Consider the following 25,238-nt stretch of genomic DNA (forward strand, 5'->3'; position numbering starts at 1 on the left):
AGGTGAATTTGTCTCCCAGTGTCTGTTGGAAAGCAGACTGAAACCAGTTTTCCTCTAGGATTGTGCCTCTGCTTAGCTTTATTCTGTTTCTTTTTATCCTAAAAAAAAAGTCCCAGATGACAAGATGACTGTTTTAAAGTCCCCATTCCCCTCATGGTGAAATCCCTGAGCGGTTCCCTTCCTCTCCGGCAAATGAGTTACGAAGGACGCCTGTATCTTTGTAGTGACTGGGTGTATTGATACACCATCCAAAGTGTAATTCATTTCTGCTTACTTGTATTATTTGTTTTACCCATCTACCAATAGGAGCCCTTCGTTGAGAGGCATTGGAAAAACTCCCTGATCTTTGGGGTTAAATCTGTGTCTAAAATTCACTGCTCGACTGAGGGGCCTTAAAGGTAACTAACTGTATGCCACTAGGCACACTGGCTGAATCAACGTTGTTTCCACGTCATTTAAATGAAATGACGTTGAACCAACGTGGAGGCCCATCAAACAAATGGAAATGGTACATGTGATCTATTCCCCTCATACTTGTTCCTCTCCTTCCCTACATCTACCCACCCTCTGTATCACCTATGCCCTCTATCTTCGCCACCTCCACATCCCTGCTGCCTCTGTAGTCTACACCTCAGTTTAGCCCTCTGCCCAACACACCTCCACGCATCCTGCCTGCTCACCCTACCTTTAAATCCCAGCCTACAGAAATGCCCAGCCTTCCGCTTCATCCTCCCACCACACACACAGGCCTCACACACAATTACAAACATACACATTCCCCAACTCTACCTACTCAACCTGCACCGGCTTCCATCCAGAACTAGTCCACTATATTTGATGGAAGTTCTCGTCTCTCTCTCTCTCACTCACTCATGCTGCTCAGAGTCTACACCTAAATCTGGTTGTAATTGGGTGTGTATTTCCAACCGGCAATAAATAAAATGCCGGCTGTGCTGACAGGACCCCAGCTAGAGTGAGGAGCGCGTGCGCGCGCGCGCGCACACACACACACACACACACACACACACACACACACACACACACACACACATACACATACACATACACATACACATACACACTTGGCAGGCCTCATTCAGTACCAGATGCTGTGTTCTGTTCTGTTCCTCCAAGCGGGATAGCTTGGACTCGGGGGCCATTTGTTAAGCCTTGGATGGCGGCCCGCTAACAATTATCCCATGGTTCGCACTATGCACAAACACCCAGCCAGCCGAGAAATACAGGGGGACTGATGTGAAGTTGTTCGTTTTCCACTATGTTTTTTTTACGGGAACTTAAAATAGATTATTGAGGTGAAAGGTTGATTAAAGACACACACAGAGACATGGGAAAGGGGATACCTAGTGGGAAAGGGGATACCTAGGGGGAAAGGGGATACCTAGGGGGAAAGGGGATACCTAGTGGGAAAGGGGATACCTAGTGGGAAAGGGGATACCTAGTGGGAAAGGGGATACCTAGTGGGAAAGGGGATACCTAGTGGGAAAGGGGATACCTAGTGGGAAAGGGGATACCTACTGGGAAAGAGGATACCTAGGGGGAAAGGGGATACCTAGTGGGAAAGGGGATACCTAGTGGGAAAGGGGATACCTAGTGGGAAAGAGGATACCTAAGGGGGAAAGGGGATACCTAGTGGGAAAGGGGATACCTAGGGGGAAAGGGGATACCTAGTGGGAAAGGGGATACCTAGTGGGAAAGGGGATACCTAGGGGGAAAGGGGATACCTCAAATCAAATCAAATCAAATCAAATCCAATTTTATTTGTCACATACACATGGTTAGCAGATGTTAATGCGAGTGTAGCGAAATACCTAGTGGGAAAGGGGATACCTAGTGGGAAAGGGGATACCTAGGGGGAAAGGGGATACCTAGTGGGAAAGGGGATACCTAGTGGGAAAGGGGATACCTAGTGGGAAAGGGGATACCTAGTGGGAAAGGGGATACCTAGTGGGAAAGGGGATACCTAGTGGGAAAGGGGATACCTAGTGGGAAAGGGGATACCTAGTGGGAAAGGGGATACCTAGTGGGAAAGGGGATACCTAGTGGGAAAGGGGATACCTAGTGGGAAAGAGGATACCTAGTGGGAAAGGGGATACCTAGTGGGAAAGGGGATACCTAGTGGGAAAGGGGATCCCTAGGGGGAAAGGGGATACCTAGTGGGAAAGGGGATACCTAGTGGGAAAGGGGATACCTAGTGGGAAAGGGGATACCTAGTGGGAAAGAGGATACCTAGTGGGAAAGGGGATACCTAGTGGGAAAGGGGATACCTAGTGGGAAAGGGGATACCTAGTGGGAAAGGGGATACCTAGTGGGAAAGGGGATACCTAGTGGGAAAGGGGATACCTAGTGGGAAAGGGGATACCTAGTGGGAAAGGGGATACCTAGTCAATCAAAACGTGTCTTTTGCATTTAACCCAATGTCTCTGAATCAGAGAGATGAGGGGAGCTGCCTTAATCAGCATCCAGTTGTTGTTGGCAGAAGCAGAAAGGCAGATTTTTAAACCTTGACGGTTTGGGGATTCGAACCAGCAACCTTGGGTGGGTGACAGACAGACAGACAGACAGACAGACAGACAGACAGACATCAAAGTGAAGAAGACTGAACTCACACACAGGACGTGTAGGGCCACAGCTCCTTCTGTCCTCTCCCTGTGGGTAAACAGATCTGTAGGGAACTCGTGCAAAGCTGGAAGAGACAGAGATTTCGGGTTACTCAAGCAAGAGATTGTGTGTTTGTGTGTATATGTGTGTGGATGGATGGATGGTGTGTGTGTGTGTTCTGACGTCTGTCCTGTGAGGTCAATGCTACTCACAAGCTAATGGAGGACACATAACTCATATGAACTGACAAGGGCTGGCCCTGCAGCACCTTGCCTAAATGTCTATTTGTGTGTGTTAGCATGCCTGCGTCCGTCCATCTGTGAGTGTGTGTCTGTATGATAGTCCTGCAGCATCCTGCCAAGGATTGTGTGTATGAGTGTGTGTGTGTGTGTGTGTGTGTGTGTGTGTGTGTGTGTGTGTGTACGCCTCCTCTGAGAACTGAAAGACCCACCAGAGGAGAAGAGAAAAAGAGATGGATAAAGTGAGAGCAAAGAAAAGGACAAAGGGAGGAGAGAGAGAGAGTAAAAATAGAGCTCAGGGTTAGGATATGTAGGGTGAGGAGGAGAGAGGGAAATTATACATGGAAAGAGAGTAGGGCTACAAGAGGAAGTGGTACAAGAAGCGCTAGAAGCTATCACTCCTTATTGTGTCCTTAAAAGTGTGTAAGAGAGAGAAAGAGGGGAAAAGAGAGAGGGGGAAAGAGAGGTGGAAAGAGAGAGGAGAAAGGAGACAGGGAGAAAGAGAAAGAGACAGAGAAAAATAAGAGATAGAAAGAAAGAAAAAGAGAGCTTAAATACCTATGTTATCCTCTCACTCCACACTTCCTTCCCTCTCCCTCCATTCATCATTCTCCTTCCTTCTCTCTCCCTCCATTCATTCTCCAGGCTCCTCTCTCCTTTTTCTCATCATCCCACCTCGTCCACCAATCAACAGTCTATTCATGGGCCACTGCTAACATCTGCTCCGGATTTCACCACATTTCCACTGGAAAGGCCAGCCAGACGGTCAACGTTGTGCTAGCTAGTGGCTATATCTAGTAGCTAGCACAACCACTGCTTCCACCAATGCTAATAGCTGCTAATACAGTAATGCTATTCCAAATCAAATCAAAGTATATTTGTCATGTGCGCCAAATACAACAGGTGAAGACCTTAGAGTGAAATGCTTACTTACAAGCCCTAACCAACAGTGCAATTTTTAAGTAATAAATAGGTACAGTTGAAGTCGAAAGTTTACATACACCTTAGCCAAACACATTTAAACTCAGTTTCTCACAATTCCTGTCATTTAGTCGTAGTAAAAATTATTCCCTGTCTTAGGTCAGTTAGGATCACCACTTTATTTTAAGAATGTGAAATGTCAGAATAATAGTAGAGAGAATTATTTATTTCAGATTGAATTTATTTCATCATATTCCCAGTGAGTCAGAAGTTTACACTCAAATAGTATTTGGTAGCATTGCCTTTAAATTGTTTAACTTGAGTCAAACGTTGCGGGTAGACTTCCACAAGCTTCCCACAATAAGTTGGTTGAATTTTGGGCCATTCCTCCTGACAGAGCTGGTGTAACTGAGTCAGGTTTGTAGGCCTCCTTGCTCGCACACGCTTTTTCAGTTCTGCCCACAAATTGTCTATGGGATTGAGGTCAGGGCTTTGTGATGGCCACTCCAATACCTTGACTTTGTGGTCCTTAAGCCATTTTGCCACAACTTTGGAAGTATGCTTGGGGTCTATGTCCATTTGGAAGACCCATTTGCGACCAACCTTTAACTTCCTGACTGATGTCTTGGGATGTTGCTTCAATATATCCACATAATGATGCCATCTATTTTGTGAAGTGCACCAGTCCCTGCTGCAGCAAAGCACCCCCACAACATGATGCTGTCACCCCCATGCTTCACAGCCTCCCCCTTTTTCCTTCAAATATAATGATGGTCATTATGGCCAAACACTTCCCTTTTTGTTTCATCAGATCAGAGGACATTTCTCCAAAAAGTACGATCTTTGTCCCCATGTGAAGTAGCAAACCGTAGTCTGGCTTTTTTATGGCGGTTTTGGAGCAGTGGCTTCTTCCTTGCTCAGCGGCCTTTCAGGTTATGTCGATGTAGGACTCGTTTTACTGTGGATATAGATACTTATGTACCTGTTTCCTCCAGCAACTTCCCAAGACCCTTTGCTGTTGTTCTGAGATTGATTTGCACTTGTCGCACCATAGTACGTTCATCTCTAGGAGACAGAACGCATCTCCTTCCTGAGCGGTATGATGGCTGCGTGGTCCCATGGTTTGTACTTGCGTACTATTGTTTGTACAGATGAACGTGGTACCTTCAGGCGTTTGGAAATTGCTCCCAAGGATGAACCAGACTTGTGGAGGTCTACAATTTATTTTCTGAGGTCTTTTGTTTTCCCATGATGTCAAGTAAAGAGGCACTGAGTTTGAAGGTAGGCCTTGAAATACATCCACAGGTACACCTCCAATTGACTCAAATGATGTCAATTAGCCTATCAGAAGCTTCTAAAGCCATGAAATAATTTTCTGGAATTTTCCAAGCTGTTTAAAGGCACAGGCAACTTAGTGCATGTAAACTTCTGATCCACTGGAATTGTGATACAGTGAATTATAAATGAAATAATCTGTCTGTTAACAATTGTTGGAAAAATGACTTGTGCCATGCACAAAGTAGTTGTCCTAACCGACTTGCCAAAACTATAGTTTGTTAACAAGAAATTTGTGGAGTGGTTGAAAAACACGTTTTAGTGAATACAACCTAAGTGTATGTAAACTTAGATAAGTAAAAAAATAAAAACAGTAAAAAGACAGTGAAAAATAACAGTAGCGTGGCTATAACAGTAGCAAGGCTATATACAGGCACCGGTTAGTCGGGCTAATTGAGGTAGTATGTACATGAATGTATAGTTAAAGTGACTATGCATATATGATATACAGAGAGTAGCAGCAGCGTAAAAGAGGGGTTGGGTATCGGGACAAAATGCAGATAGTTCAGGTAGCCAATGTGTGGGGGGGGGGGGCAACTACTAACTACTGCTAACTATTGCTGTATTAACTACTGCTAACTAAAATGCGATTTCACCGCTTTTCACTGGAAAGCACAGCCAGACAGTCAGGCTAACTACAGTAGTTAATACAGCAATGTGATGCTATTGCTAACTTAACCTAGCATTCTTTGTTTATTTGAACACATTTCCACTGAAAAAGCCCTGCCAGTCAGCTAGCTACAGCAGCTGAATCCCAACACTCTAAAATGGCTTTTCCTCCTCACCTGCATAAACTTAGTTCACCTCTTCCCAACCTTTCAGCTTCTACCTTTCCCTGACTCATTCACACTGCAAACTAACTCAACCTCTCAATGTTCCTGAGTGGATTATCCTTTTCCCACTCTCCTGTCGACCTGAGACATACTGTGCTGGCTCAGATGTCGTCCTTTCCAGCAACGACGGTGGATGAGTAGCCAGGCCGGCACAGTACAGCTCAGCGGTTGCTCAGCTCAGTAGTGTGAAAGGGACCTACTTCTCCGGTGACCCGTGTGCCGTACATTCTGCATGTGTTTGACTGAACACAGGTCTGTTCCTATGTTATATTAGGAAACTTGTTTTACTGTGAGCTCTGCGTTGTGTTAGACAACACAGAGAGTAGAGAGCAGGAGGAGGAAGGACATCTCATGGTGTGTGTGTGTGTGTGTGTGTGTGTGTGTGTGTGTATCTTGGTGTCGGCAGCTGGATGTGTTTAATTTTTACAGCTACGAGTGCTACACGCACGGCAGCATGCACACGCACGCACGCACGCACGCACACACACACAGATCAAGACGCCTGCCCTGCCTACGCCTTTTCTGTTCTGTTTGCTAAGGAAAACACATTATTATGATGGGAAATAAACATTACAGAGAGGATATAGGGATCTGCTCTAGGAACCAGGGAGAGAAATGGAGAGAGAAGAAAGAGAAGAACAGAGAGAGAGAAGAGAGAAAGAACCAGAGAAAGAGAGAGAGACAGAAAAGAAAAGGAAGAAAGAGAGAGAAGGTCTTCACAGACAGAAGATAAAACCTTCTAATGACTGTTCAATGACTGTTGAAGAAGGGTTGTTCATGCCTACTGTAGAATTCCCATAGGGACAGGCAGCACTCACACAAACACGTTCCACATACATTAAGTTCATGCATGAGTACATTACCACTGAAGCACTACAATTCCACCACCCCAATTCATCTTTAACATCAAACTATAGAGTTGTATAGAGAGAGGGTGAGCACTTGGCCCAAATCCTGTTTTATCATGAGCCCCTGCTGCCACCGAGGAGGCCATTACATCTCTATGTGTGAAACTGAAAACACAGCAGTGGGTGCTACAACCGACCGACCGACCGACCGTCCGTCTGTCCGTCTGTCTGTCTGTAGCATGGCAGAGTGTAATGTGTGCCCAGACTAATACCCATTGCCAGAGGGATACAGGCAGCAGATGTGCCCAGTCATGTCCAACACTCCACCACCCTGGCCCTCTCTACTGTGAACAGTACCACGATGCCAGATACCAACTCACAGCCAAGTCAACACCCTTCCACACACATGGAGGTGCCCATGCACGCACACGCGCATGCACACAAGATATGAGAAATCGTGTGCACACACATTCAAGCAAGTATGCACGCACACACACACTGTGTAGGCAGGGCAGGCGTCTTGATCTGTGTGCGCCAATGGCACAAACACTCTAAAGCATTGCCTGCAGAGAGTTTCACCCTGATGCACCACTAAATGTAGAGACGGTACAGTATCTCTTCTAAAGTTATCATCTGTGTCTGACTCTGAACGGACAAATAAAAAGAGCAGGAAGTGAATATACCCCCCCCCCCCCCCCCCAATCCATCTGTACTGCCTAATAACTCCTGACTTTTATGGAAATGTTGCATTTGAGATATGAGTCACATGATTCTATTGTACAACGGTGGGGTATTGGAGGGCCATTTCAAGAGCACAAAAGATGCCTGTGCTTTAGAAGAAAAAAGGTACAGCTGGCTTCTCCATAGTCCATAAACAGGGTACTGAGTGCATGTGTGTGTGTGTGTGTGTGTGTGTGTGTGTGTGTGTGTGTGTGTGTGTGTGTGTTCTTTGTCAGGAAAAAGCAGTAACACACCTGTATAAGGACAACGGAGGTCAGAGAGGAAGTGAGAAAGAGAGAAAGAAAGGTAGAAATGGGACGTGACTAGTGTTGTGTTGCAGTATGAAGGTTATCCTCTCAACAAAGATACAGTAATGTGGTGGATTAATGGCAGTAGACTCATGAAATGAGTTATCTTGTCTACCTTGTCCTGTACTGTTTTGTACTCACTCATGTACATGCCATTACTGTAGACAGGCAGGCGCGCGCACACACACAGGTAAGTAACCCATGACCACTCATCTAAATGACAGACAACATCTAAATGACAGATATTAAGATCTAAATGACATACAACATCTAAATGACAGATATTAAGATCTAAATGACAGACAACATCTAAATGACAGATATTAAGATCCAAATGACAGATATTAACATCTAAATGACAGACAACATCTAAATGACAGATATTAAGATCCAAATGACAGATATTAAGATCTAAATGACAGATATTAAGACCTAAATTTTTATTTCACCATTATTTAACCAGGTAGGCCAGTTGAGAACAAGTTCTCATTCACAACTGTGACCTGGCCAAGATAAAGCAAAGCAGTGCAACACAAACAACAACACAGAGTTACACATGGAATAAAAAAAAATGTACAGTCAATAACACAATAGACAAAATCTACATACAGTGTCGGCAAATGACGTAAGATTAGGGAGGTAAGGCAATAAATAGGCCGTAGTGGCGAAGTAATTACAATTTAGCAATTAAACACAGGAGTGATAGATGTGCAGAAGATGAATGTGCAAGTAGAGATACTGGGGTGCATAATAGCTAAATAAATAACAATATGGGGATGAGGTAGTTGGATGGGCAATTTACAGATAGGCTATTTACAGATGGGCTATGTACAGGTGCAGTGATCTGTGAGCTGCTCTGACAGCTGATGCTTAAAGTTAGTGAGGGAGATATGAGTCTCCAGCTTCAGTGATTTTTGCAATTTGTTCCAGTCATTGTCGATAGAGAACTGGAAGGAAAGGTGGCCAAAGGAGGAATAGGCTTTGGGGGTGACCAGTGAAATATACCTGCTGGAGCGCGTGCTACGGGTGGGTGCTGCTATGGTGACCAGTGAGCTGAGGTAAGGCGGGGCTTTACCTAGCAAAGACTTATAGATGACCTGGAGCCAGTGGGTTTGGTGACGAATATGAAGTGAGGGCCAGCCAACGAGAGCATACAGGTCACAGTGGTGAGTAGTATATGGGACTTTGGTGACAAAACGGATGGCACTGTGATAGACTGCATCCAATTTGCTGAGTAGTGTGTTGGAGGCTTTTTATTAATGACATCGCCAAAGTCAAGGATCGGTAGGATAGTCAGTTTTACGAGGGTATGCTTGGCAGCATGAGTGAAGGATGCTTTGTTGCGAAATGGAAAGCCGATTCTAGATTTAATTTTGGATTGGAGATGCTTAATGTGAGTCTGGAAGGTGAGTTTACAGTCCAACCAGACACCTAGGTATTTGTAATTGTCCACATATTCTAAGTCAGAACCGTCCAGAGTAGTGATGCTGGACGGGCGGGCAGGTGACAGCGATCGGTTGAAGAGCATGCATTTAGTTTTACTTGCATTTAAGAGCAGTTGGAGGCCACGAAAGGAGAGTTGTATGACATTGAATCTCGTCTGGAGGTTTGTTAACACAGTGTCCAAAGAAGGGCGAGAAGTATACAGAATGGTGTCGTCTGCGTAGAGGTGGAACAGAGAATCACCAGCAGCAAGAGCGACATCATTGGTGTATACAGAGAAAAGAGTCGTCCCGAGAATTGAACCCTGTGGCACCCCCATAGAGACTGCCAGAGGTCCGGATAACAGTCCCTCCGATTTGACATACTGAACTCTGTCTGAGAAGTAGTTGGTGAACCAGGCGAGGTAGTCATTTGAGAAACCAAGGCTGTTGAGTCGAAAGCCTTGGCCAGGTCGATGAAGACGGCTGCACAGTATTGTCTTTTATCAATGGCGGTTATTATATAGTTTAGGACCTTGAGCGTGGCTGAGGTGCACCCCTTTCCAGCTCAGAAACCAGATTGCATAGCGGAGAAGTTAAGGTGGGATTCGAAATGATCGGTAATCTGTTTGTTAACTTGGCTTTCGAAGACCTTAGAAAGGCAGGGTAGGATAGATATAGGTCTGTAACAGTTTGGGTCTAGAGTGTCTCCCCCTTTGAAGAGGGGTATGACCGCAGCAGCTTTCCAATCTTTGGGGATCTCAAACGATACGAAAGACAGTTTGAACAGGCTAGTAATAGGGTTTGCAACAATTGCGGCGGCTAATTTTAGAAAGAGAGGGTCCAGATTGTCTAGCCCAGTCGATTTGTAGGGGTCCAGATTTTGCAACTCTTTCAGAACATCAGCTATCTGGATTTGGGTGAAGGAGAAATGGGGGAGGTTTGAGCAAGTTGCTGTGGGAGGTTGTTGACCGGGGTAGGGGCAGCCAAGATCTAAATGACAGATATTAAGATCTAAATGACAGCTATCAAGTCATGTTAATTATAATATTGTTATAATGTCATAATGACCATGTCAAATAAAGTTACCATAGCACTATACTACTTTATATCTATGTAACATCTAAGGGACAGAATCTTCCACCCTTCAATCTACCTTGAATGGAGTACACATCTCTTCACTCACTCCTATTTGACATAATCAACTCCACTACTTGTGTCGGAGTGAGTGCTAGCTGGCGACGTAGCCAAGTGCAAGCCGAGGCAGCAACCCACTCCATAGCAACGGTGTTTTCTCCAGAGTGAGTGGGTTTAAGTGGCAGAGGGAGAGAGGTGCACAAAAATAATACACATCTTTAACCTGGGGGCAGACTCTCACTAGTATACAGTACATTGACCATTAGCATTGACGTGCTCTATAGATACAAGGTTGGCAGAGTGTGTGTGTCCGTACGACTTACCATTTTCACTAGATCCAGATGTATATTATGGAAAGGGAATGGTGGAGGAATACAAGACATGGAAAGATGTGGTACTGCGAGTATTCATTATCAGAATAATGGCTATTGTGGGTGGAAGATATGGAAAGCGTTTATGCCTGAACGTCAGTAAGAAAATGCATACAGTGGCTTGAGAAAGTATTCACCCCCTTGGCATTTTTTCTATTTTGTTGCCTTACAACCTGGAATTAAAATACATTTTTTGATGGGGTTATATCATTTGATTTACACAACATGCCTACCACTTTGAAGATACACAGTTTTTTCTTGTGAAACAAACAAAAAAACAGAAAACTTGAGCATGCATAACCGTTCACCATCCCAAAGTCAATACTTTGTAGAGCCACATTTTGCAGCAATTACAGCTGCAAGTCTCTTGGGGTATGCATCTATAAGCTTGTCACATCTAGCCAGTGGTATTTTTGCCCATTCTTCAAGGCAAAACTGCTCCAGCTCCTTCAAGTTGGATGGGTTCCGCTGGTACAGCAATCTTTAAGTCATTCCACAGATTTCAATTGTATTGAGCTCTGGGCTATGACTAGGCCATTCCAAGACATTTAATTGTTTCCCCTTAAACACTCGAGTGTTGCTTTAGCAGTATGCTTAGGGTCATTGTCCTGCTGGAAGGTGAACCTCCGTCCCAGTCTCAAATCTCTGGAAGACAAACAGGTTTCCCTCAAGAATTTCCCTGTATTTAGCGCCATCTATCATTCCTTCAATTCTGACCAGTTTCCCAGTCCATGCCGGTGAAAAAACATCCCCACAGCATGATGCTGCCACCACCATGCTTCACTGTGATGGTGTTCTCGGGGTGATGATAGGTGTTGGGTTTGCGCCAGACATAGCGTTTTCCTTGATGGCCAAAAAGCTCAATTTTAGTCTAATCTGACCAGAGTACCTTCTTCCATATGTTTTGGGAGTCTCCCACATGCCTTTTGGCGAACACCAAACGTTTTTTTCTTCTTTTTTTCTTTAAGCAATGGCTTTTTTTCTTGTCACTCTTCCATAAAAACCCAGTTCTGTGGAGTGTACGGCTTAAAGTGGTCCTATGGACAGATATTCCAACTCCGCTGCGGAGCTTTGCAGCTCCTTCAGGGTTATCTTTGGTCACTTTGTTGACTCTCTGGTTAATGCCCTCCTTGCCCGGCCCATGAGTTTTGGTGGACGGCCCAACCCTGATCTGTACTTCTCCACAACTTTGTCCCTGACGTGTTGGAGAGCTCCTTGGTCTTCATGGTGCCGCTTGCTAAGTGGTGCCCCTTGCTTAGTGGTGTTGCAGACTCTGGGGCCTTTCAGAACAGGTGTATAAATATTGAGATCATGTGACAGATCATGTGACACTTAGATTGCACACAGGTGGACTTAATTTAACTAATTATGTGACTTCTGAAGGTAATTGGTTGCAACAGATCTTATTTAGGGGCTTCATAGGAAAGGGGGTGGATACATATGCACGCACCACTTTTCCGTTTTTGTTGTTGTAATTTTATGTTTAACTTCACCAATTTGGACTATTTTGCGTATGTCCATTACATGAAATCCAAATAAAAATCAATATAAATTACAGTTTGTAATGCAACAAAATAAGCAAAAACGCCAAGGGGGATAAATACTTCTGCAAGGCACTGTTTGTGTTATGGTCTATAATGTGTTATGGTCTCAACTGAAACCCCCACAGAATTTTGACTTTCCAGAGTGGACAAATCTCTCTATGTATCTCTCTTTCCAGGCTACCTTCTCCACTTTGCTAATGGCCTCACAAGACAGCGAGAGACAATGAAGGAGAGAGAGCGACAGACAGAAAGAGAGAGGGAGAGAGAGAGAGAGAGAGAGAAAAAGAAAGAAAGAATGTGCACATCAAGAGTGTGTACATGAAAGAGATATAGAGAAAATGAGGGGAAGAAAGGACCAGAGATCCTCCTCCAGGCTGTCTAAGCCTGGCCTGGAACACCATGGTAATTAGCATGAGGTTAGCTGGGTTTACTGAGGTGGTCCGAGCCTTCTATTGCCTACTGGCTATAACACACACACTCTGTGTTGGCTATAACACACACACTCTGTGTTGGCTATAACACACACACTCTGTGTTGGCTATAACAGGTCACCCATGATACAAGTCAGTATTCGACGTCCATCGATGTCTGAGGATGTCGGGAGATGATGTGGAAGCCGGCCACTAGAGGCAACAGTGCTTGTTTTTACCTTCAAGTAGGTTCACTGTAAGCCTCTGATTCCAAAGGTGGCAAGTTTGAATCCAGCGATAGAACGTTTTTTATATTTTTGTTTAAAGCCTTTCCAAACCTTAACCCTTATCTTAACCATTTGGAGTTAATGCCCAAACTTAACCCTAACCTGAAACATTCTGAGTTAATGTCTAAACTAAACCTTAAACACCTAGAAATTTGAAGTTTGGAACAACTTACAAACATTAGATTTGAGAAACAGGGATGAACGTCTATTTCTGACGCGAGACTGTGAGAGCTGGTAGATAACACTGACTCCATATGTATGCACAAGTGGACACACACACACGTGCACACACACTGCCACCACCCCACTCAATACTCTCTGCAATCATAAGCCAGTCTCTCAGTTCACTCCTCACTAAAGCTCAATCAGAGGAAGTCAATGCATCAATCAGCAATCAGACCTCAGTCAGCTGTACCCCCTCTCTCTCTCCCACCCTCACTCTGCTGCGCTCTCTCTCTCTCTCTCTCACCCTCACTAAAATGGTCTCGCCCTGTCCCACCCTCACTCTGCTGCTCCCTCTCCCTCCAATGGTCTCTCTCTCCCCTCTCCAATTGTCCCCTCTCCCTCCCTCTCTTTCTCACTCTAATGGTCTCTCTCTCACCCACCTCTCTCTCTAACTGTCTCCCCCCTCTCTCCGCCTCTCTCTTGATTAATACAGTGTGTCATGCCGCTTCCTCTTTCAGTCACTCTCTCTTTCACCGTCTCTTACAGTACAGAGCGCAAGTATCATGACTACTGGTTTCTCCTCTCTGATGAGATGTACAGTGTCAGAGGTCAACAGATTGTACGGGATAGTTCATCACTTTGGGAAACATGCCATGTGCTGTGTGTGGGCGCTGCATGTGTAGGTACTGCGTGTGTGGGTACAACGTGTGTGGGTACTACGTGTGTGGGCGCTGCATGTGTAGGTACTGCGTGTGTGGGTACTGTTTGTGTGGGTACTGGGTGTGTGGGTACTGGGTGTGTGGGTACTGGGTGTGTGGGTACTGGGTGTGTGGGTACTACGTGTGTGGGTGCTGCATGTGTGGGTACTGCATGTGTGGGTACTGCATGTGTGGGTACTGCATGTGTGGGTACTGTTTGTGTGGGTCCTGTGTGTGTGGGTACTGTTTTTGTGGGTACTGCATGTGTGGGTACTGGGTGTGAGTACTATTTGTGTGGGTACTGCGTGTGTGGGTACTATTTGTGTGGGTAATGTGTGTGTGAGTACTATTTGTGTGGGTACTGTGTGTGTGGGTACTGCGTGTGTGGGTACTATTTGTGTGGGTAATGTGTGTGTGAGTACTATTTGTGTGGGTCCTGTGTGTGTGGGTACTGATTATGTGGGTACTGCGTGTGTGGGTACTATTTGTGTGGGTACTGTGCGTGTGAGTACTATTTGTGTGGGTACTGTGTGTGTGGGTACTGCCTGTGTGGGTACTGTTTGTGTGGGTACTATTTGTGTGGGTACTATTTGTGCGGGTACTGTGTGTGGGTACTGCATGTGTGAGCACTGTTTGTGTGGGTACTGCGTGTGTGAGTACTGCATGTGTGGGTACTATATGTTTGGGTACTGTGCGTGGGTACTGTGTGTGTGGATATTGTTTGTGTGTGGGTACTGCGTGTGTGTGTACTGCGTGTGTGGGTACTATATGTTTGGGTACTGTGTGTGGGTACTGTGTGTGGGTGGGTACTGTGTGTGTGGGTACTGTTTGTGTGGGTACTGTTTGTGTAGGTACTATTTGTGTGGCTACTGTGTGTGTGGGTACTATTTTTGTGGGTACTGTGTGTGTGGGTACTGTTTGTGTGGGTACTGTGTGTGTGGGTACTGAATGTGTGGGTACTGTTTGTGTGGGTTCTGAATGTGTGGGCACTTTTTGATTGGGTACTGCGTTTGTGGGTACTTAATGTGTGGGCAATTCTTGTGTGGGTTCTGAATGTGTGGGCACTTTTTGATTGGGTACTGCATGTGTGGGCACTGCGTGTGTGGGTACTGTGTTTGTGAGTACTGAATGTGTGGGCAATTTTTGTGTGGGTACTGTTTATGTGGGTTCTGAATATGTGGGCACTTCTTGTGTGGATACTGCATGTATGGGTACTGCGTGTGTGGGTACTGTTTTTGTGGGTACTGCATGTGTGGGTACTGTTTTTGTGGGCACTGCGTGTGTGAGCACTATTTGTGTGGGTACTGCGTGTGTGGGTACTGCGTGTGTGAGTACTGTTTGTGTGGGTACTGTGTGTGTGGGTACTGTTTGTGTGGGCACTGTGTGTGTGGGTACTGTTTGTGTGGGCACTGTTTGTGTGGGTACTGTGTGTGTGTGTGTACTGTGTGTGTGGGTAAGATATTAAGTTGGCTCAGTGTATCCCACAGCTACACATATCCATACCTCCCACTGGAGATCTCATCCCTTACTCTTTCCCTCTCCTCCTCTCTCTTCCTCTTTCATATTCTCTCCATCACTCCTGTCCTTCTCTGTTTCGTTTATTTATAGTTGGAGCGAAGGGATGAAAAGTTGGAGAGCAAGAGAGCGACGTTCTGAGAGTCTTTAGGGAGATCCATCCATCCCGCAATCTCTGCAGTTTAAATATAGTGCGCGCCATCCATCCTTCCTCTCTCTCCCTCGCTTCCCTTCTTCCCCCCGCTCTTCCTTCACTGAGAAGACGAAACACAATGAAACTAATGCCACTACTGCATATTTCATATTGTTCATCACAACTAATATCTCCACATGTACATCAAACAGGACCTAATGAGAGAGGATGGGTGTGTGTGTGTGTGTGTGTGTGTGTGTGTGTGTGTGTGTGTGTGTGTGTGTGTGTGTGTGTGCGTGAAATCACTAAAATGGATGTGTCACAGCAAGTTAGCTGGCTGCAAGAGAAACCAGCCGCAATCTGAACATGTATGAGCACAGTAGGGCGCTGTATCGCTCTCTTGGGTTCGTTAAAAGCAAGACGTGATGTGTATAATTACCGTGGTAACCCCTACATGCTTGTTAAACGTTCCATTAAGTTCATTAAGTGATTAACGATGTTGATGAGGTTCTCAATTTCAATTATGCAAAGCGGAACTACACGAGTTGTCAGGTATTATTTGAAACAACTTTTCCAGGTGTTCTTATTTAAGCAAAACTTTGTGGTTAGTGCATACAATTGTTTAAAATACACATACATTCGGGGATAGGAATTTTTCTTCGCCTTGTGACCTGATCAGGACAAACTCGGGGGCCTATGCATGACACCCAAGTCCAGTTCTCTTTCTTTATCATTTTGATTATAACTCTACTCTGATTGCATTAACTGGGATATTAAATCAAGCAAATGCCAAATCTATTAACACAAACATCCCAAACATTGCAAACACACTCATACAATATTGGTCCATCCACACACACACAGTCCTTCCCTGAACAGATAATTCATGAATAGATACACCGGGCATAGTATTATATATTAAATACCATAAGCCTGGTGAAAACACTCTGACATTTGAATAACAGAGACAAATAGAGACAAATAGAGACAAATAGAGAGAAACAGAGAGAAACCGAGAGAAACCGAGACAGACAGACACAGACAGACAGACAGACAGACAGACAGACAGACAGACAGACAGACAGACAGACAGACAGACAGACAGACAGACAGACAGACAGACAGACAGACAGACAGAGACAGACAGACAGAGACAGACAGAGACAGACAGACAGAGACAGACAGACACAGACAGAGAGAGACAGAGAGAGAGTAGAGAGAGACAAAGAGACAGAGAGAGACAGAGAGTAGAGAGAGACAGAGAGAGACAGAGAGAGAGAGAGACAGACAGACACACAGACAGACAAACAGACAGAGACAAACAGACAGAGACAGACAGACAGACAGACAGACAGACAGACAGACAGACAGACAGACAGACAGACAGACAGAGACAGACAGACAGAGACAGACAGAGACAGACAGACACACAGACAGACAGACAGAGACAGACAGACACAGACAGAGAGAGACAGAGAGAGAGTAGAGAGAGACAAAGAGACAGAGAGAGACAGAGAGTAGAGAGAGACAGAGAGAGACAGAGAGAGAGAGAGACAGACAGACAGACACACAGACAGACAGACAGACAGAGACAGACAGACAGACGGACGGACGGACGGACGGACGGACGGACGGACGGACAGACAGAGACAGAGACAGAGAAACAGACAGAGAGGGGACCCATTCCTCTGTGTAAGCAACAGAGCAGCAGTTACAGCAGAAAAAGCAATCCCCAAATATTCCTCCTATCTCCTCTTTTCCTCTCTTCTTCCTGGTGATGTCATCTCTCCTGAGCCAGGCCCGGGCCTGTTACGTAACGTGAGCAAAGCTCTGTTCGTGTGTGTGTGTGCGCGCGCGTCTGTATGTTCCAGGGGGCTACCACGCTACCGCTCCCCCCCCCCCTCCTTTCTCTCTCGCTCTCCACTCTCAAACAATTATATAATTATTTTAGGTCGTTGTCATGGAAACGGACAGACACACTGCTGGGGGAAGAGGGGGGATAACGTGTAGTCATTTTGATTGGGTGGGGGAAAGGGAGAGGAGAACGGAGATAAGGAATAAGTAAGAAAGAGAGAGACAGAGAGGGCGTGAAGTGAAAGAGAGAGACACAAAGAAGGAGAGAGACAACTCTGTGACATTTAAAAACATTTGAGAAGACGACAAGATGTACTGTCCGTGCCTGTTCCGCGAATTTCATGTCTCATTTCTCTTCTACCAAACCAGTAATAGCCAGCTCCATTTGTCAAATATAATCACCGCCTTCCGTTGTTTTACACTTTTGATTCATTAAGTCGTTTGTCAATGAAAAGTTTAATACAAATTCTGTGTTACTGTTAACCGCCCAAGAAGCAAGAGAAAAGGAGGGAGAGAGAGAGAGAGAGAAAAGGTAGAGAAAAAAAAGAGAGAGAGAGAGAGAGAGAAAGAAAGAGGGAGAGAAAGAGAGAGAAAAGGTAGGGGGAAAAAAGAGAGAGAGAGAGAGAGAGAGAGAGGGAGGGAGACAGACAGAACATCAGCTGGACCAGTCTGTCTCAGAACCCTGCTCTGATGTGCAGACAGACTCATCACGCATCACTCCTCCCAATTAAACACAACACTGGGTCTGACTGATGTAGAAAAAGGGAGGGAGAGAGAGAGAGAGAGAGCGAGAGCGAGAGCGAGAGAGAGAGAGAGAGAGAGAGAGAGGAGAGAGAGAGAAAGCCTTCTTCCACTAAAGTAGAGAGACAGAGATTTGAAGGGAAGCAGACACTAACAGGGGTTTGAAGGGAAGCAGACACTAACAGAGATTTGAAGGGAAGCAGACACTAACAGGGGTTTGAAGGGAAGCAGACACTAACAGAGATTTGAAGGGAAGCAGACACTAACAGAGATTTGAAGGGAAGCAGACACTAACAGGGGTTTGAAGGGAAGCAGGCACTAACAGGGGTTTGAAGGGAAGCAGACACTAACAGGGGTTTGAAGGGAAGCAGACACTAACAGGGGTTTGAAGGGAAGCAGACACTAACAGGGGTTTGAAGGGAAGCAGACACTAACAGAGGTTTGAAGGGAAGCAGACACTAACAGGGGTTTGAAGGGAAGCAGACACTAACAGAGATTTGAAGGGAAGCAGACACTAACAGAGGTTTGAAGGGAAGCAGACACTAACAGGGGTTTGAAGGGAAGCAGACACTAACAGGGGTTTGAAGGAAAGCAGACACTAACAGGGGTTTGAAGGGAAGCAGACACTAACAAGAGATTTGAAGGGAAGCAGACACTAACAGGGGTTTGAAGGGAAGCAGACACTAACAGAGGTTTGAAGGGAAGCAGACACTAACAGGGGTTTGAAGGGAAGCAGACACTAACAGGGGTTTGAAGGGAAGCAGACACTAACAGGGGTTGACCATTCCCCTGTTCAGGGACCATTCCCCTATTAACTGTTCAGGGGAACACTATGAAAGTCCATGTCAACATTACTAAGGGCGAATAGGAGACAACCAGTAGAAGTTTCTTATTGTGAGCTTGATTACTATTTTGGGAATATACTATATCTGTATAATGTGTTACCATACCATTCATTATAATTGTATCAAATTGTAACATAATTAGTTGTTGTTGCGGTGAAGGCTCATTAATGTATAGGCGTCATGGCAATGATAAATAATGATGATAAATAACCACTAAATACAGAACTAATGAATTCTTCGCTAACTAGCTCTTCTTAACAGGACATCAAGTAGTATAGATTTACCACACACACACACACACACACACACACATACTCCTATCAACCATCATCAGCTGCTGGAGGTGATCCAGCCAATTATGAGTTGTGCGTTTCGGCATTTCACAGTCCTGAATAATTTTGTGTGTATTTCACAGTCCTGAATAATTGTGTGTGTGTGTGTGTGTGTGTGTGTGTGTGTGTGTGTGTGTGTGTGTGTGTGTGTGTGTGTGTGTGTGCCTGCGTGTGCATGTTTCGGCATCTCACACTGCAGGATAATTATGCACGGTGGGAGATGTTGTTCCTTTCAGACACAAAAACAACACACAAAGTACACAAAAAGCAACCCCCAAGTGACGAGGTTGTTGTAGCCACTTCCTTTAATCCTACTGTCTAATTGCTTGGCTAAGACAGGTTGTTATTGACGAGAACGATGGAAGGACGATGGAGAAGAGAGGGAAGAGAGGAAGAGCTTTTAAAAGAGTAGGTTTCAACCTGTCTGTTTGAAGAAGGTCTTCGAAAGGAACAGAGTCCGATTTTTGGAACTTGAGACGAGGGAGATTTGGTTGAAAGATTTTCAAATCGTGCTAAGTTGACCCTGAGGTTGAATTTAAAATGTTATCAAATGTATCTTCTGGTATTTGAAAGGGATGTTAAAATCTCGACTAACATATTCACTATCATCAAAACAGAAATCGAACCACTGAAAATGGTATGGCACCAAAGCATCTATAGAACTACTCCTTTCTAACCTCAACAAAGGGAATATGTTGATTGAAGCATGATCCAAACTAGTCGCTCCAAACATTCATTGGTTCCCTAATTCCTTCCGGTCCTTTTCCTCTTATTTCTCGAAAAGACGGAGAGAGGATGACAGAGATATGGAGGGTAGAGAGAGAATGAGACCCAAGGCAGTAGTCTTGATTCAAATCTACGCCGACACATCTACATATGCATGCAGGAGGCTGTGGTCTAAACTGCTAGACCATTCAGGCCACTTGTTCCTTCCAATCCTCTAACACAGATAAAACACAGATTCACATTGCCCACAGTACTGTATCCCTGTACGCCTGGTAGATTAACAACAGCCTCAAATAACCCTGAAGTAGGCCAACCATCCAACCCAACCATCCAACACGCTTTGTCCTACACACGCACACACACCCAATCCATTTCACTGGGACTGGCGAGAAGAGAAAGAAATCTTGAATCAGTTTGCCTGCTGTTAAAATCAGTCGTTGCGGAATCCATTAGGATAACAGCAGAGCAGTAACGGTGTTTGTGATTGGATGTTGATCACTCCTACACAAGGCCGATGTCAACGTCAAAACAGAAACCATATTCCCTTCACAGCGCACTACTTCTCGCCAGAGCTATATGGGCCCTGGACAAAGTAGTGCACTATGTAGGCAGTAGGGCGTTATTTTGGATGCAGCCTTTGACTTTAAATCTTCAACTGTCTTCTATTGTGGAATAGAAAAAAAAGAACGATGAGATCCGGAAGCCCATACGGCTCTAGTCAAAAGAAGTGCACTACAAATAGAATAGTGTTCCATTTGGGACACAACCTGTGTCTTCTATTGTCAAAGAAAGAAAGAAACAGAAATACGACCCGAAAGCACTGCTGCTTAAAATATGACATACATCACCGGGATTAAAATAGACACGGAACTTCAGCCCCATGCACCATATGGCTGCGTTGCAAAGCATTCTGGGGAATTGACTTGACGCGTGGGGGAACTAGAACATTGTGGAAGAGAGATGGTGTTAGAATAAGGACAAGGGAAAAGTGATAGAATAGCACGTACAGTGCAGTATCTCTCATGCATAGGTCGACAAAACGGAGGGTTAACAGGAGTTGTGTTATGACGAAAGTCATTGTACCCTAGCCGTGCACACTCATCACCTGACATTTAGTATGGTTTGAGGATATTGAGGACAACAATGACAAAACAACAGCAACATCATTAGGGTCTATACGGTAGTTTTCAGTGTTGGATTAAAATGACGCTTAACCTTGTTATTTCACGCTCTCCGGAGCCAGGCTCATGCATGTGCACCGCGCACGGATGCTCTTGTGTGCAGCCTGGTTGTGCACGTGGAGGGTTAGGGGCCTCCTCTCAACACATGCTCAGCAGACGCTGACGCGTGGTGACACATTGCGTGTCGTGAGTGGAGCTACCTTGCTGAGTAATGTGACATTTAAGGTCTCCTGCTTTCGCTCGCTGTGGTGCATCGCACACGCACAATCTGTGTGGAGCAAAACAAGATGCGTGTGTGTGCCAAACCACATTTTGTCGACAGCATGAAACCTCCACTTCTGAACACATATCCTCCACTATTTCCCATAGTAACGCCTTCCTGCAGTTGTATGTTACATTTGTAGTGCTGAATGATTAACCGAAATGTCGGTCATTTAACGTTTTTGAAACAACTAATTGACCTATGTCGGTTCAATGATTAGATTTAAAAAATATATATAATTGTAAAGTCAATGCGCACATTGCGCTGCAGTTTCTCTAGAGATAAATCCGATCACGCCCGAACTGTGCAATGTAGTAGGGAGTTGTAGTTTCCAAGAGGCCAATGTTCTGCATAGTTTAGCACAGAAAACGTGATAATTAGCTACAATGACCATCATCCATAGCGAGGCTACTTGTCCGGGCTGTGTTTCTTTTACGCCTGCTATGTAAGAGACAGACGAATGCGCGATCAAGAGGATTGGATTGCGTAAACAATAACAGTAATTGTGTGATGGCGGGGATGCAGGGTTCTGTTCCCAAACGGAACAACTACAAATGTGCTTGTTCTAGTTCCACAACGGCACAGCTACACAGTGTCCACTCTGAGACTCCAATTAGTCCTCTCACTCAAACCCTTGTCGTGTTTTTGTCTTATGTTGCACCTACCCCGCATTTTCCAGGGACAGTTTTATCATGTTACTGAATGTATCCAGAGTATTTTCAGATTTCGTTATCAACAAATGCGGCGAAACGTACAATAAATGTTACGTTTGGATTCAGTCTCGTGTCAGTCAGGTGAACTGTTGTGTGCTCACCTTTGGTCTAATCATTTTCCCAATATCTCCAAACGGTTCCCTTTCAATTGTTACCATGGTTATGCATGTTCTTTTCATATTCCTTCTGTAAGAAACATATCAATTTAGCCCTATCCATATAGGCCAATTCCCAGTGTAAAAGTGAACAGATTATAATAAGTAATATTATAAACAAGTATTTTGCTGTTATTTGATACCTGTCTGCTTGATTCAACACCAACAGTCTTTGAATGCGAGATGACATCCGGCCCCTCCCCTCCAATCCCCTCCAGCCAATGACAAGTCAAAGTGGGCTTCCGAACTGACATATCACATCCACCCCCAGCGAATGACATATGAGTGAATTCACACTAAGTGACAACTAACCTACCGTGGGGAGATTATGTGTGTAGACCGATCAGCCGGGACTGAATGGGATGCATGATCTAACGAGCAGAGAGTTTCCTTTTGCGAGGCTGGAGACAAACATTTTAACAGGTACGAACACAGAAGTCAATCACGCAGCTGACCAAATTACGCAAGTGTTTTACATCTGGGTTAACAGAGATTAAGGGACAATTGACCTGGGTGCTATACAGGGGGGGGGGGGGGGGGGGGTGATTGCGTGCTGTTTGGAGGAGTTTTCTCAGTTGAAAGTGTCAGTTAGACACTAGGATCGCGTGCCTAGCTGTGTGGACACACGCCTGGGGAGACAATGAGAAAGACTAAAAATAACTTAAAAGAAACCTCTTCGGGTCTGGTTTGGGAAGGTATATTGTTGGGAAATGTAACCACTCTCCGATATACAGATAGACCTATGGATGTTTAAGGAGGTGATATACAGCGAGTGATACCATTAAGGCCATCATGAACCTACAGATGTGGGAGCTTCAATTGACCAGTATTGTCACAGCAAAATAATCCTGCAGCAAGAGGATCTGAACGTTTAGACCATAATGTTGGATTATCTGTGGTGAGGCTATAAGCTGGCCAGAAGTAGGCTACATGAAAAGTGTACAAAAAAGTGTACAAAACACTTAATATAACCAACCGTGTGTTAGTGCAGGTTTTCAGTGAATTTATGTAAATCACAAAGCTAATCTGCATTACCTACGGTGGCATAGATAATCCTCAGCAACAAAAGAGTGATCAAATTAAGATCCTACATCTGTGTCACCATAAATGCCCATCTTAACCGAACCTGAAATAAGCTAGCCTAAGATAGGACTCATCACTATCACTATCACTAGGGAAAACACTATCGACGCCACAGAGTGAAACGTATGTGCTGATGTGACCCAGCATCTTCTACTGAAATCCCTGGCCTCACTTGCACTAACTAACTAACTCAGGGACGCTCATTCTACTGCACTGAGCCACAGCATTACGCCTACTACCTACTCAAGAGGAATGTGTGACTGTGTAAAAATGTAAAAAGACATAGGTTTCTTTAAGCTCCTCTGACCTCTCTGGGGAGGTTACCAGTTAAAGGAATAGGATGTTCCTAGCAGTAAGGAGGACTGCTGAATATCATTCACTATCAGATGAATCTTTAAAGGTGTGTGGAGTGACTTCCGCTGTAGAACAACATCCTTGGTTCTATAATTCAACGGTGAGCTGCTAAGAGAGGGAAGGAGAAAGAAGGAGAGAGAAGGAGAGATATGGTGAGACGGAGAGGGAGCGAGAGAGGTAAAGATGGAAAAATGAGAGCGAGAGAGAGCGAGAGACAGAGACAGAGACAGAGAGAGAGAGAGAGAGAGAGACACAGAGAGAGAGAGAGAGAGAGAGACAGAGACAGAGACAGAGAGAGAGAGAGAGAGAGAGAGAGAGAGAGAGAGAGAGAGAGAGAGAAAATGATAAAAGCAAAGAAAGAGGTGGTGACCCCAGTGACAGTTTCGGGGAAACTTGCTAAGCTAATTGCAGAGATAGATGGGTCTTATTCCCACGAGGAACGATCTCCTCCTCATTCCTCATGCAATAAGTATATGGCGTCTGCAATCTGCACACTAAAGTACACACACACACCATCTGTAGCTGTTGTGGTTATTATGAAAACCCCAACCTCAGCCCCCTCAAGCATCACAATACCCAGCAGTTGATTTCTCAAAGGAAATCTCTCTCGGTATAGACGGGTCATCACCAATATGAATATGATTAGCAGACCTGGGTTCAAATAGAATTGAAACGGCAACCGCCCAGTCCACCCATCTGGCAGGCTACAGCAACTCAAGGCAGGCTAGAGGAAAAACTTAAAGTACTTGAAAGCTTTGGAATAGTAGCTGAACCCAGATCTGATGTTTATCACGATGTAAAAGCTGACAGTTATAAGTCAGAAGATTGTTTTATTTGATTTCATCAACTGTATATTGAGTTAGACAAGGCTTCATCTCTTCTAGTGAGCCTACGGGTCAAAGTTCTAGGAGTCCTCACACGCACGCACGCACGCAAACACACATACCTACCTACTTAGCTATCACCCACCTCTACAGACATCTGGGGCATCACACTGCAATTAATCAATTGGCCCTTCCAGCTTCCTAAGGGTATCACACACACTGTGCACACACCCACACTGTTCAGAGGGAACCCTAATTAAGTCATGGCCAAAACAGATAGTGTGTGCTGAAGACTGAATGCCTCCGGGAAGGCAGGAGACCCCTTGAGAGAGCAGTGTACTGTCTCAGCCTCATACACGGGCTGGGGTCCCCGCTACAGCAGCAGTGTGTGTGTGTGTGTTCTCATTTGATCGTGGCATACTGTATCATATCGGCACGCAGTCTAGACCTTGTGCATAATGCATATGGAATTGTCTCCAGCATCCTATTGAAGGACAGGAGAACTTGAAGAACACAAGGATTAGTTATAAAAGAGAAGCCGTTTTCATATCATGTCATGTTTCAAATATCAGGTTTAAAATCAAAGGAGGAGTTGAAAAACCAGGTTCTAATGAAAACACTTACGTTCGATGACCAGAACAAGGTCTAGTTCTAAGAACATCCT

The 25,238-nt window shown here is 44.9% G+C and overlaps 1 protein-coding gene across 2 annotated transcripts in view; it reads right to left on the reverse strand.

The window, feature by feature from the left end:
• Positions 1-25,238, reverse strand: part of LOC139423807 (sodium/potassium/calcium exchanger 3-like) — a 55,948-nt gene that overhangs the window by 14,702 nt on the left and 16,008 nt on the right. For both annotated transcript variants that reach the window (XR_011635880.1, XM_071175442.1), the window contains exon 3: positions 2,628-2,704. Coding sequence is in view for 1 of the 2 variants with exons in the window: in XM_071175442.1 (XP_071031543.1) it covers positions 2,628-2,704 (77 nt within the window). In the remaining variant the exon portion in view is untranslated. The remainder of the gene's footprint in view (positions 1-2,627; positions 2,705-25,238) is intronic.

This window comes from Oncorhynchus clarkii, chromosome 13 (assembly GCF_045791955.1).
Source record: "Oncorhynchus clarkii lewisi isolate Uvic-CL-2024 chromosome 13, UVic_Ocla_1.0, whole genome shotgun sequence".
NCBI classification, from domain to species: Eukaryota; Metazoa; Chordata; class Actinopteri; order Salmoniformes; family Salmonidae; genus Oncorhynchus; species Oncorhynchus clarkii.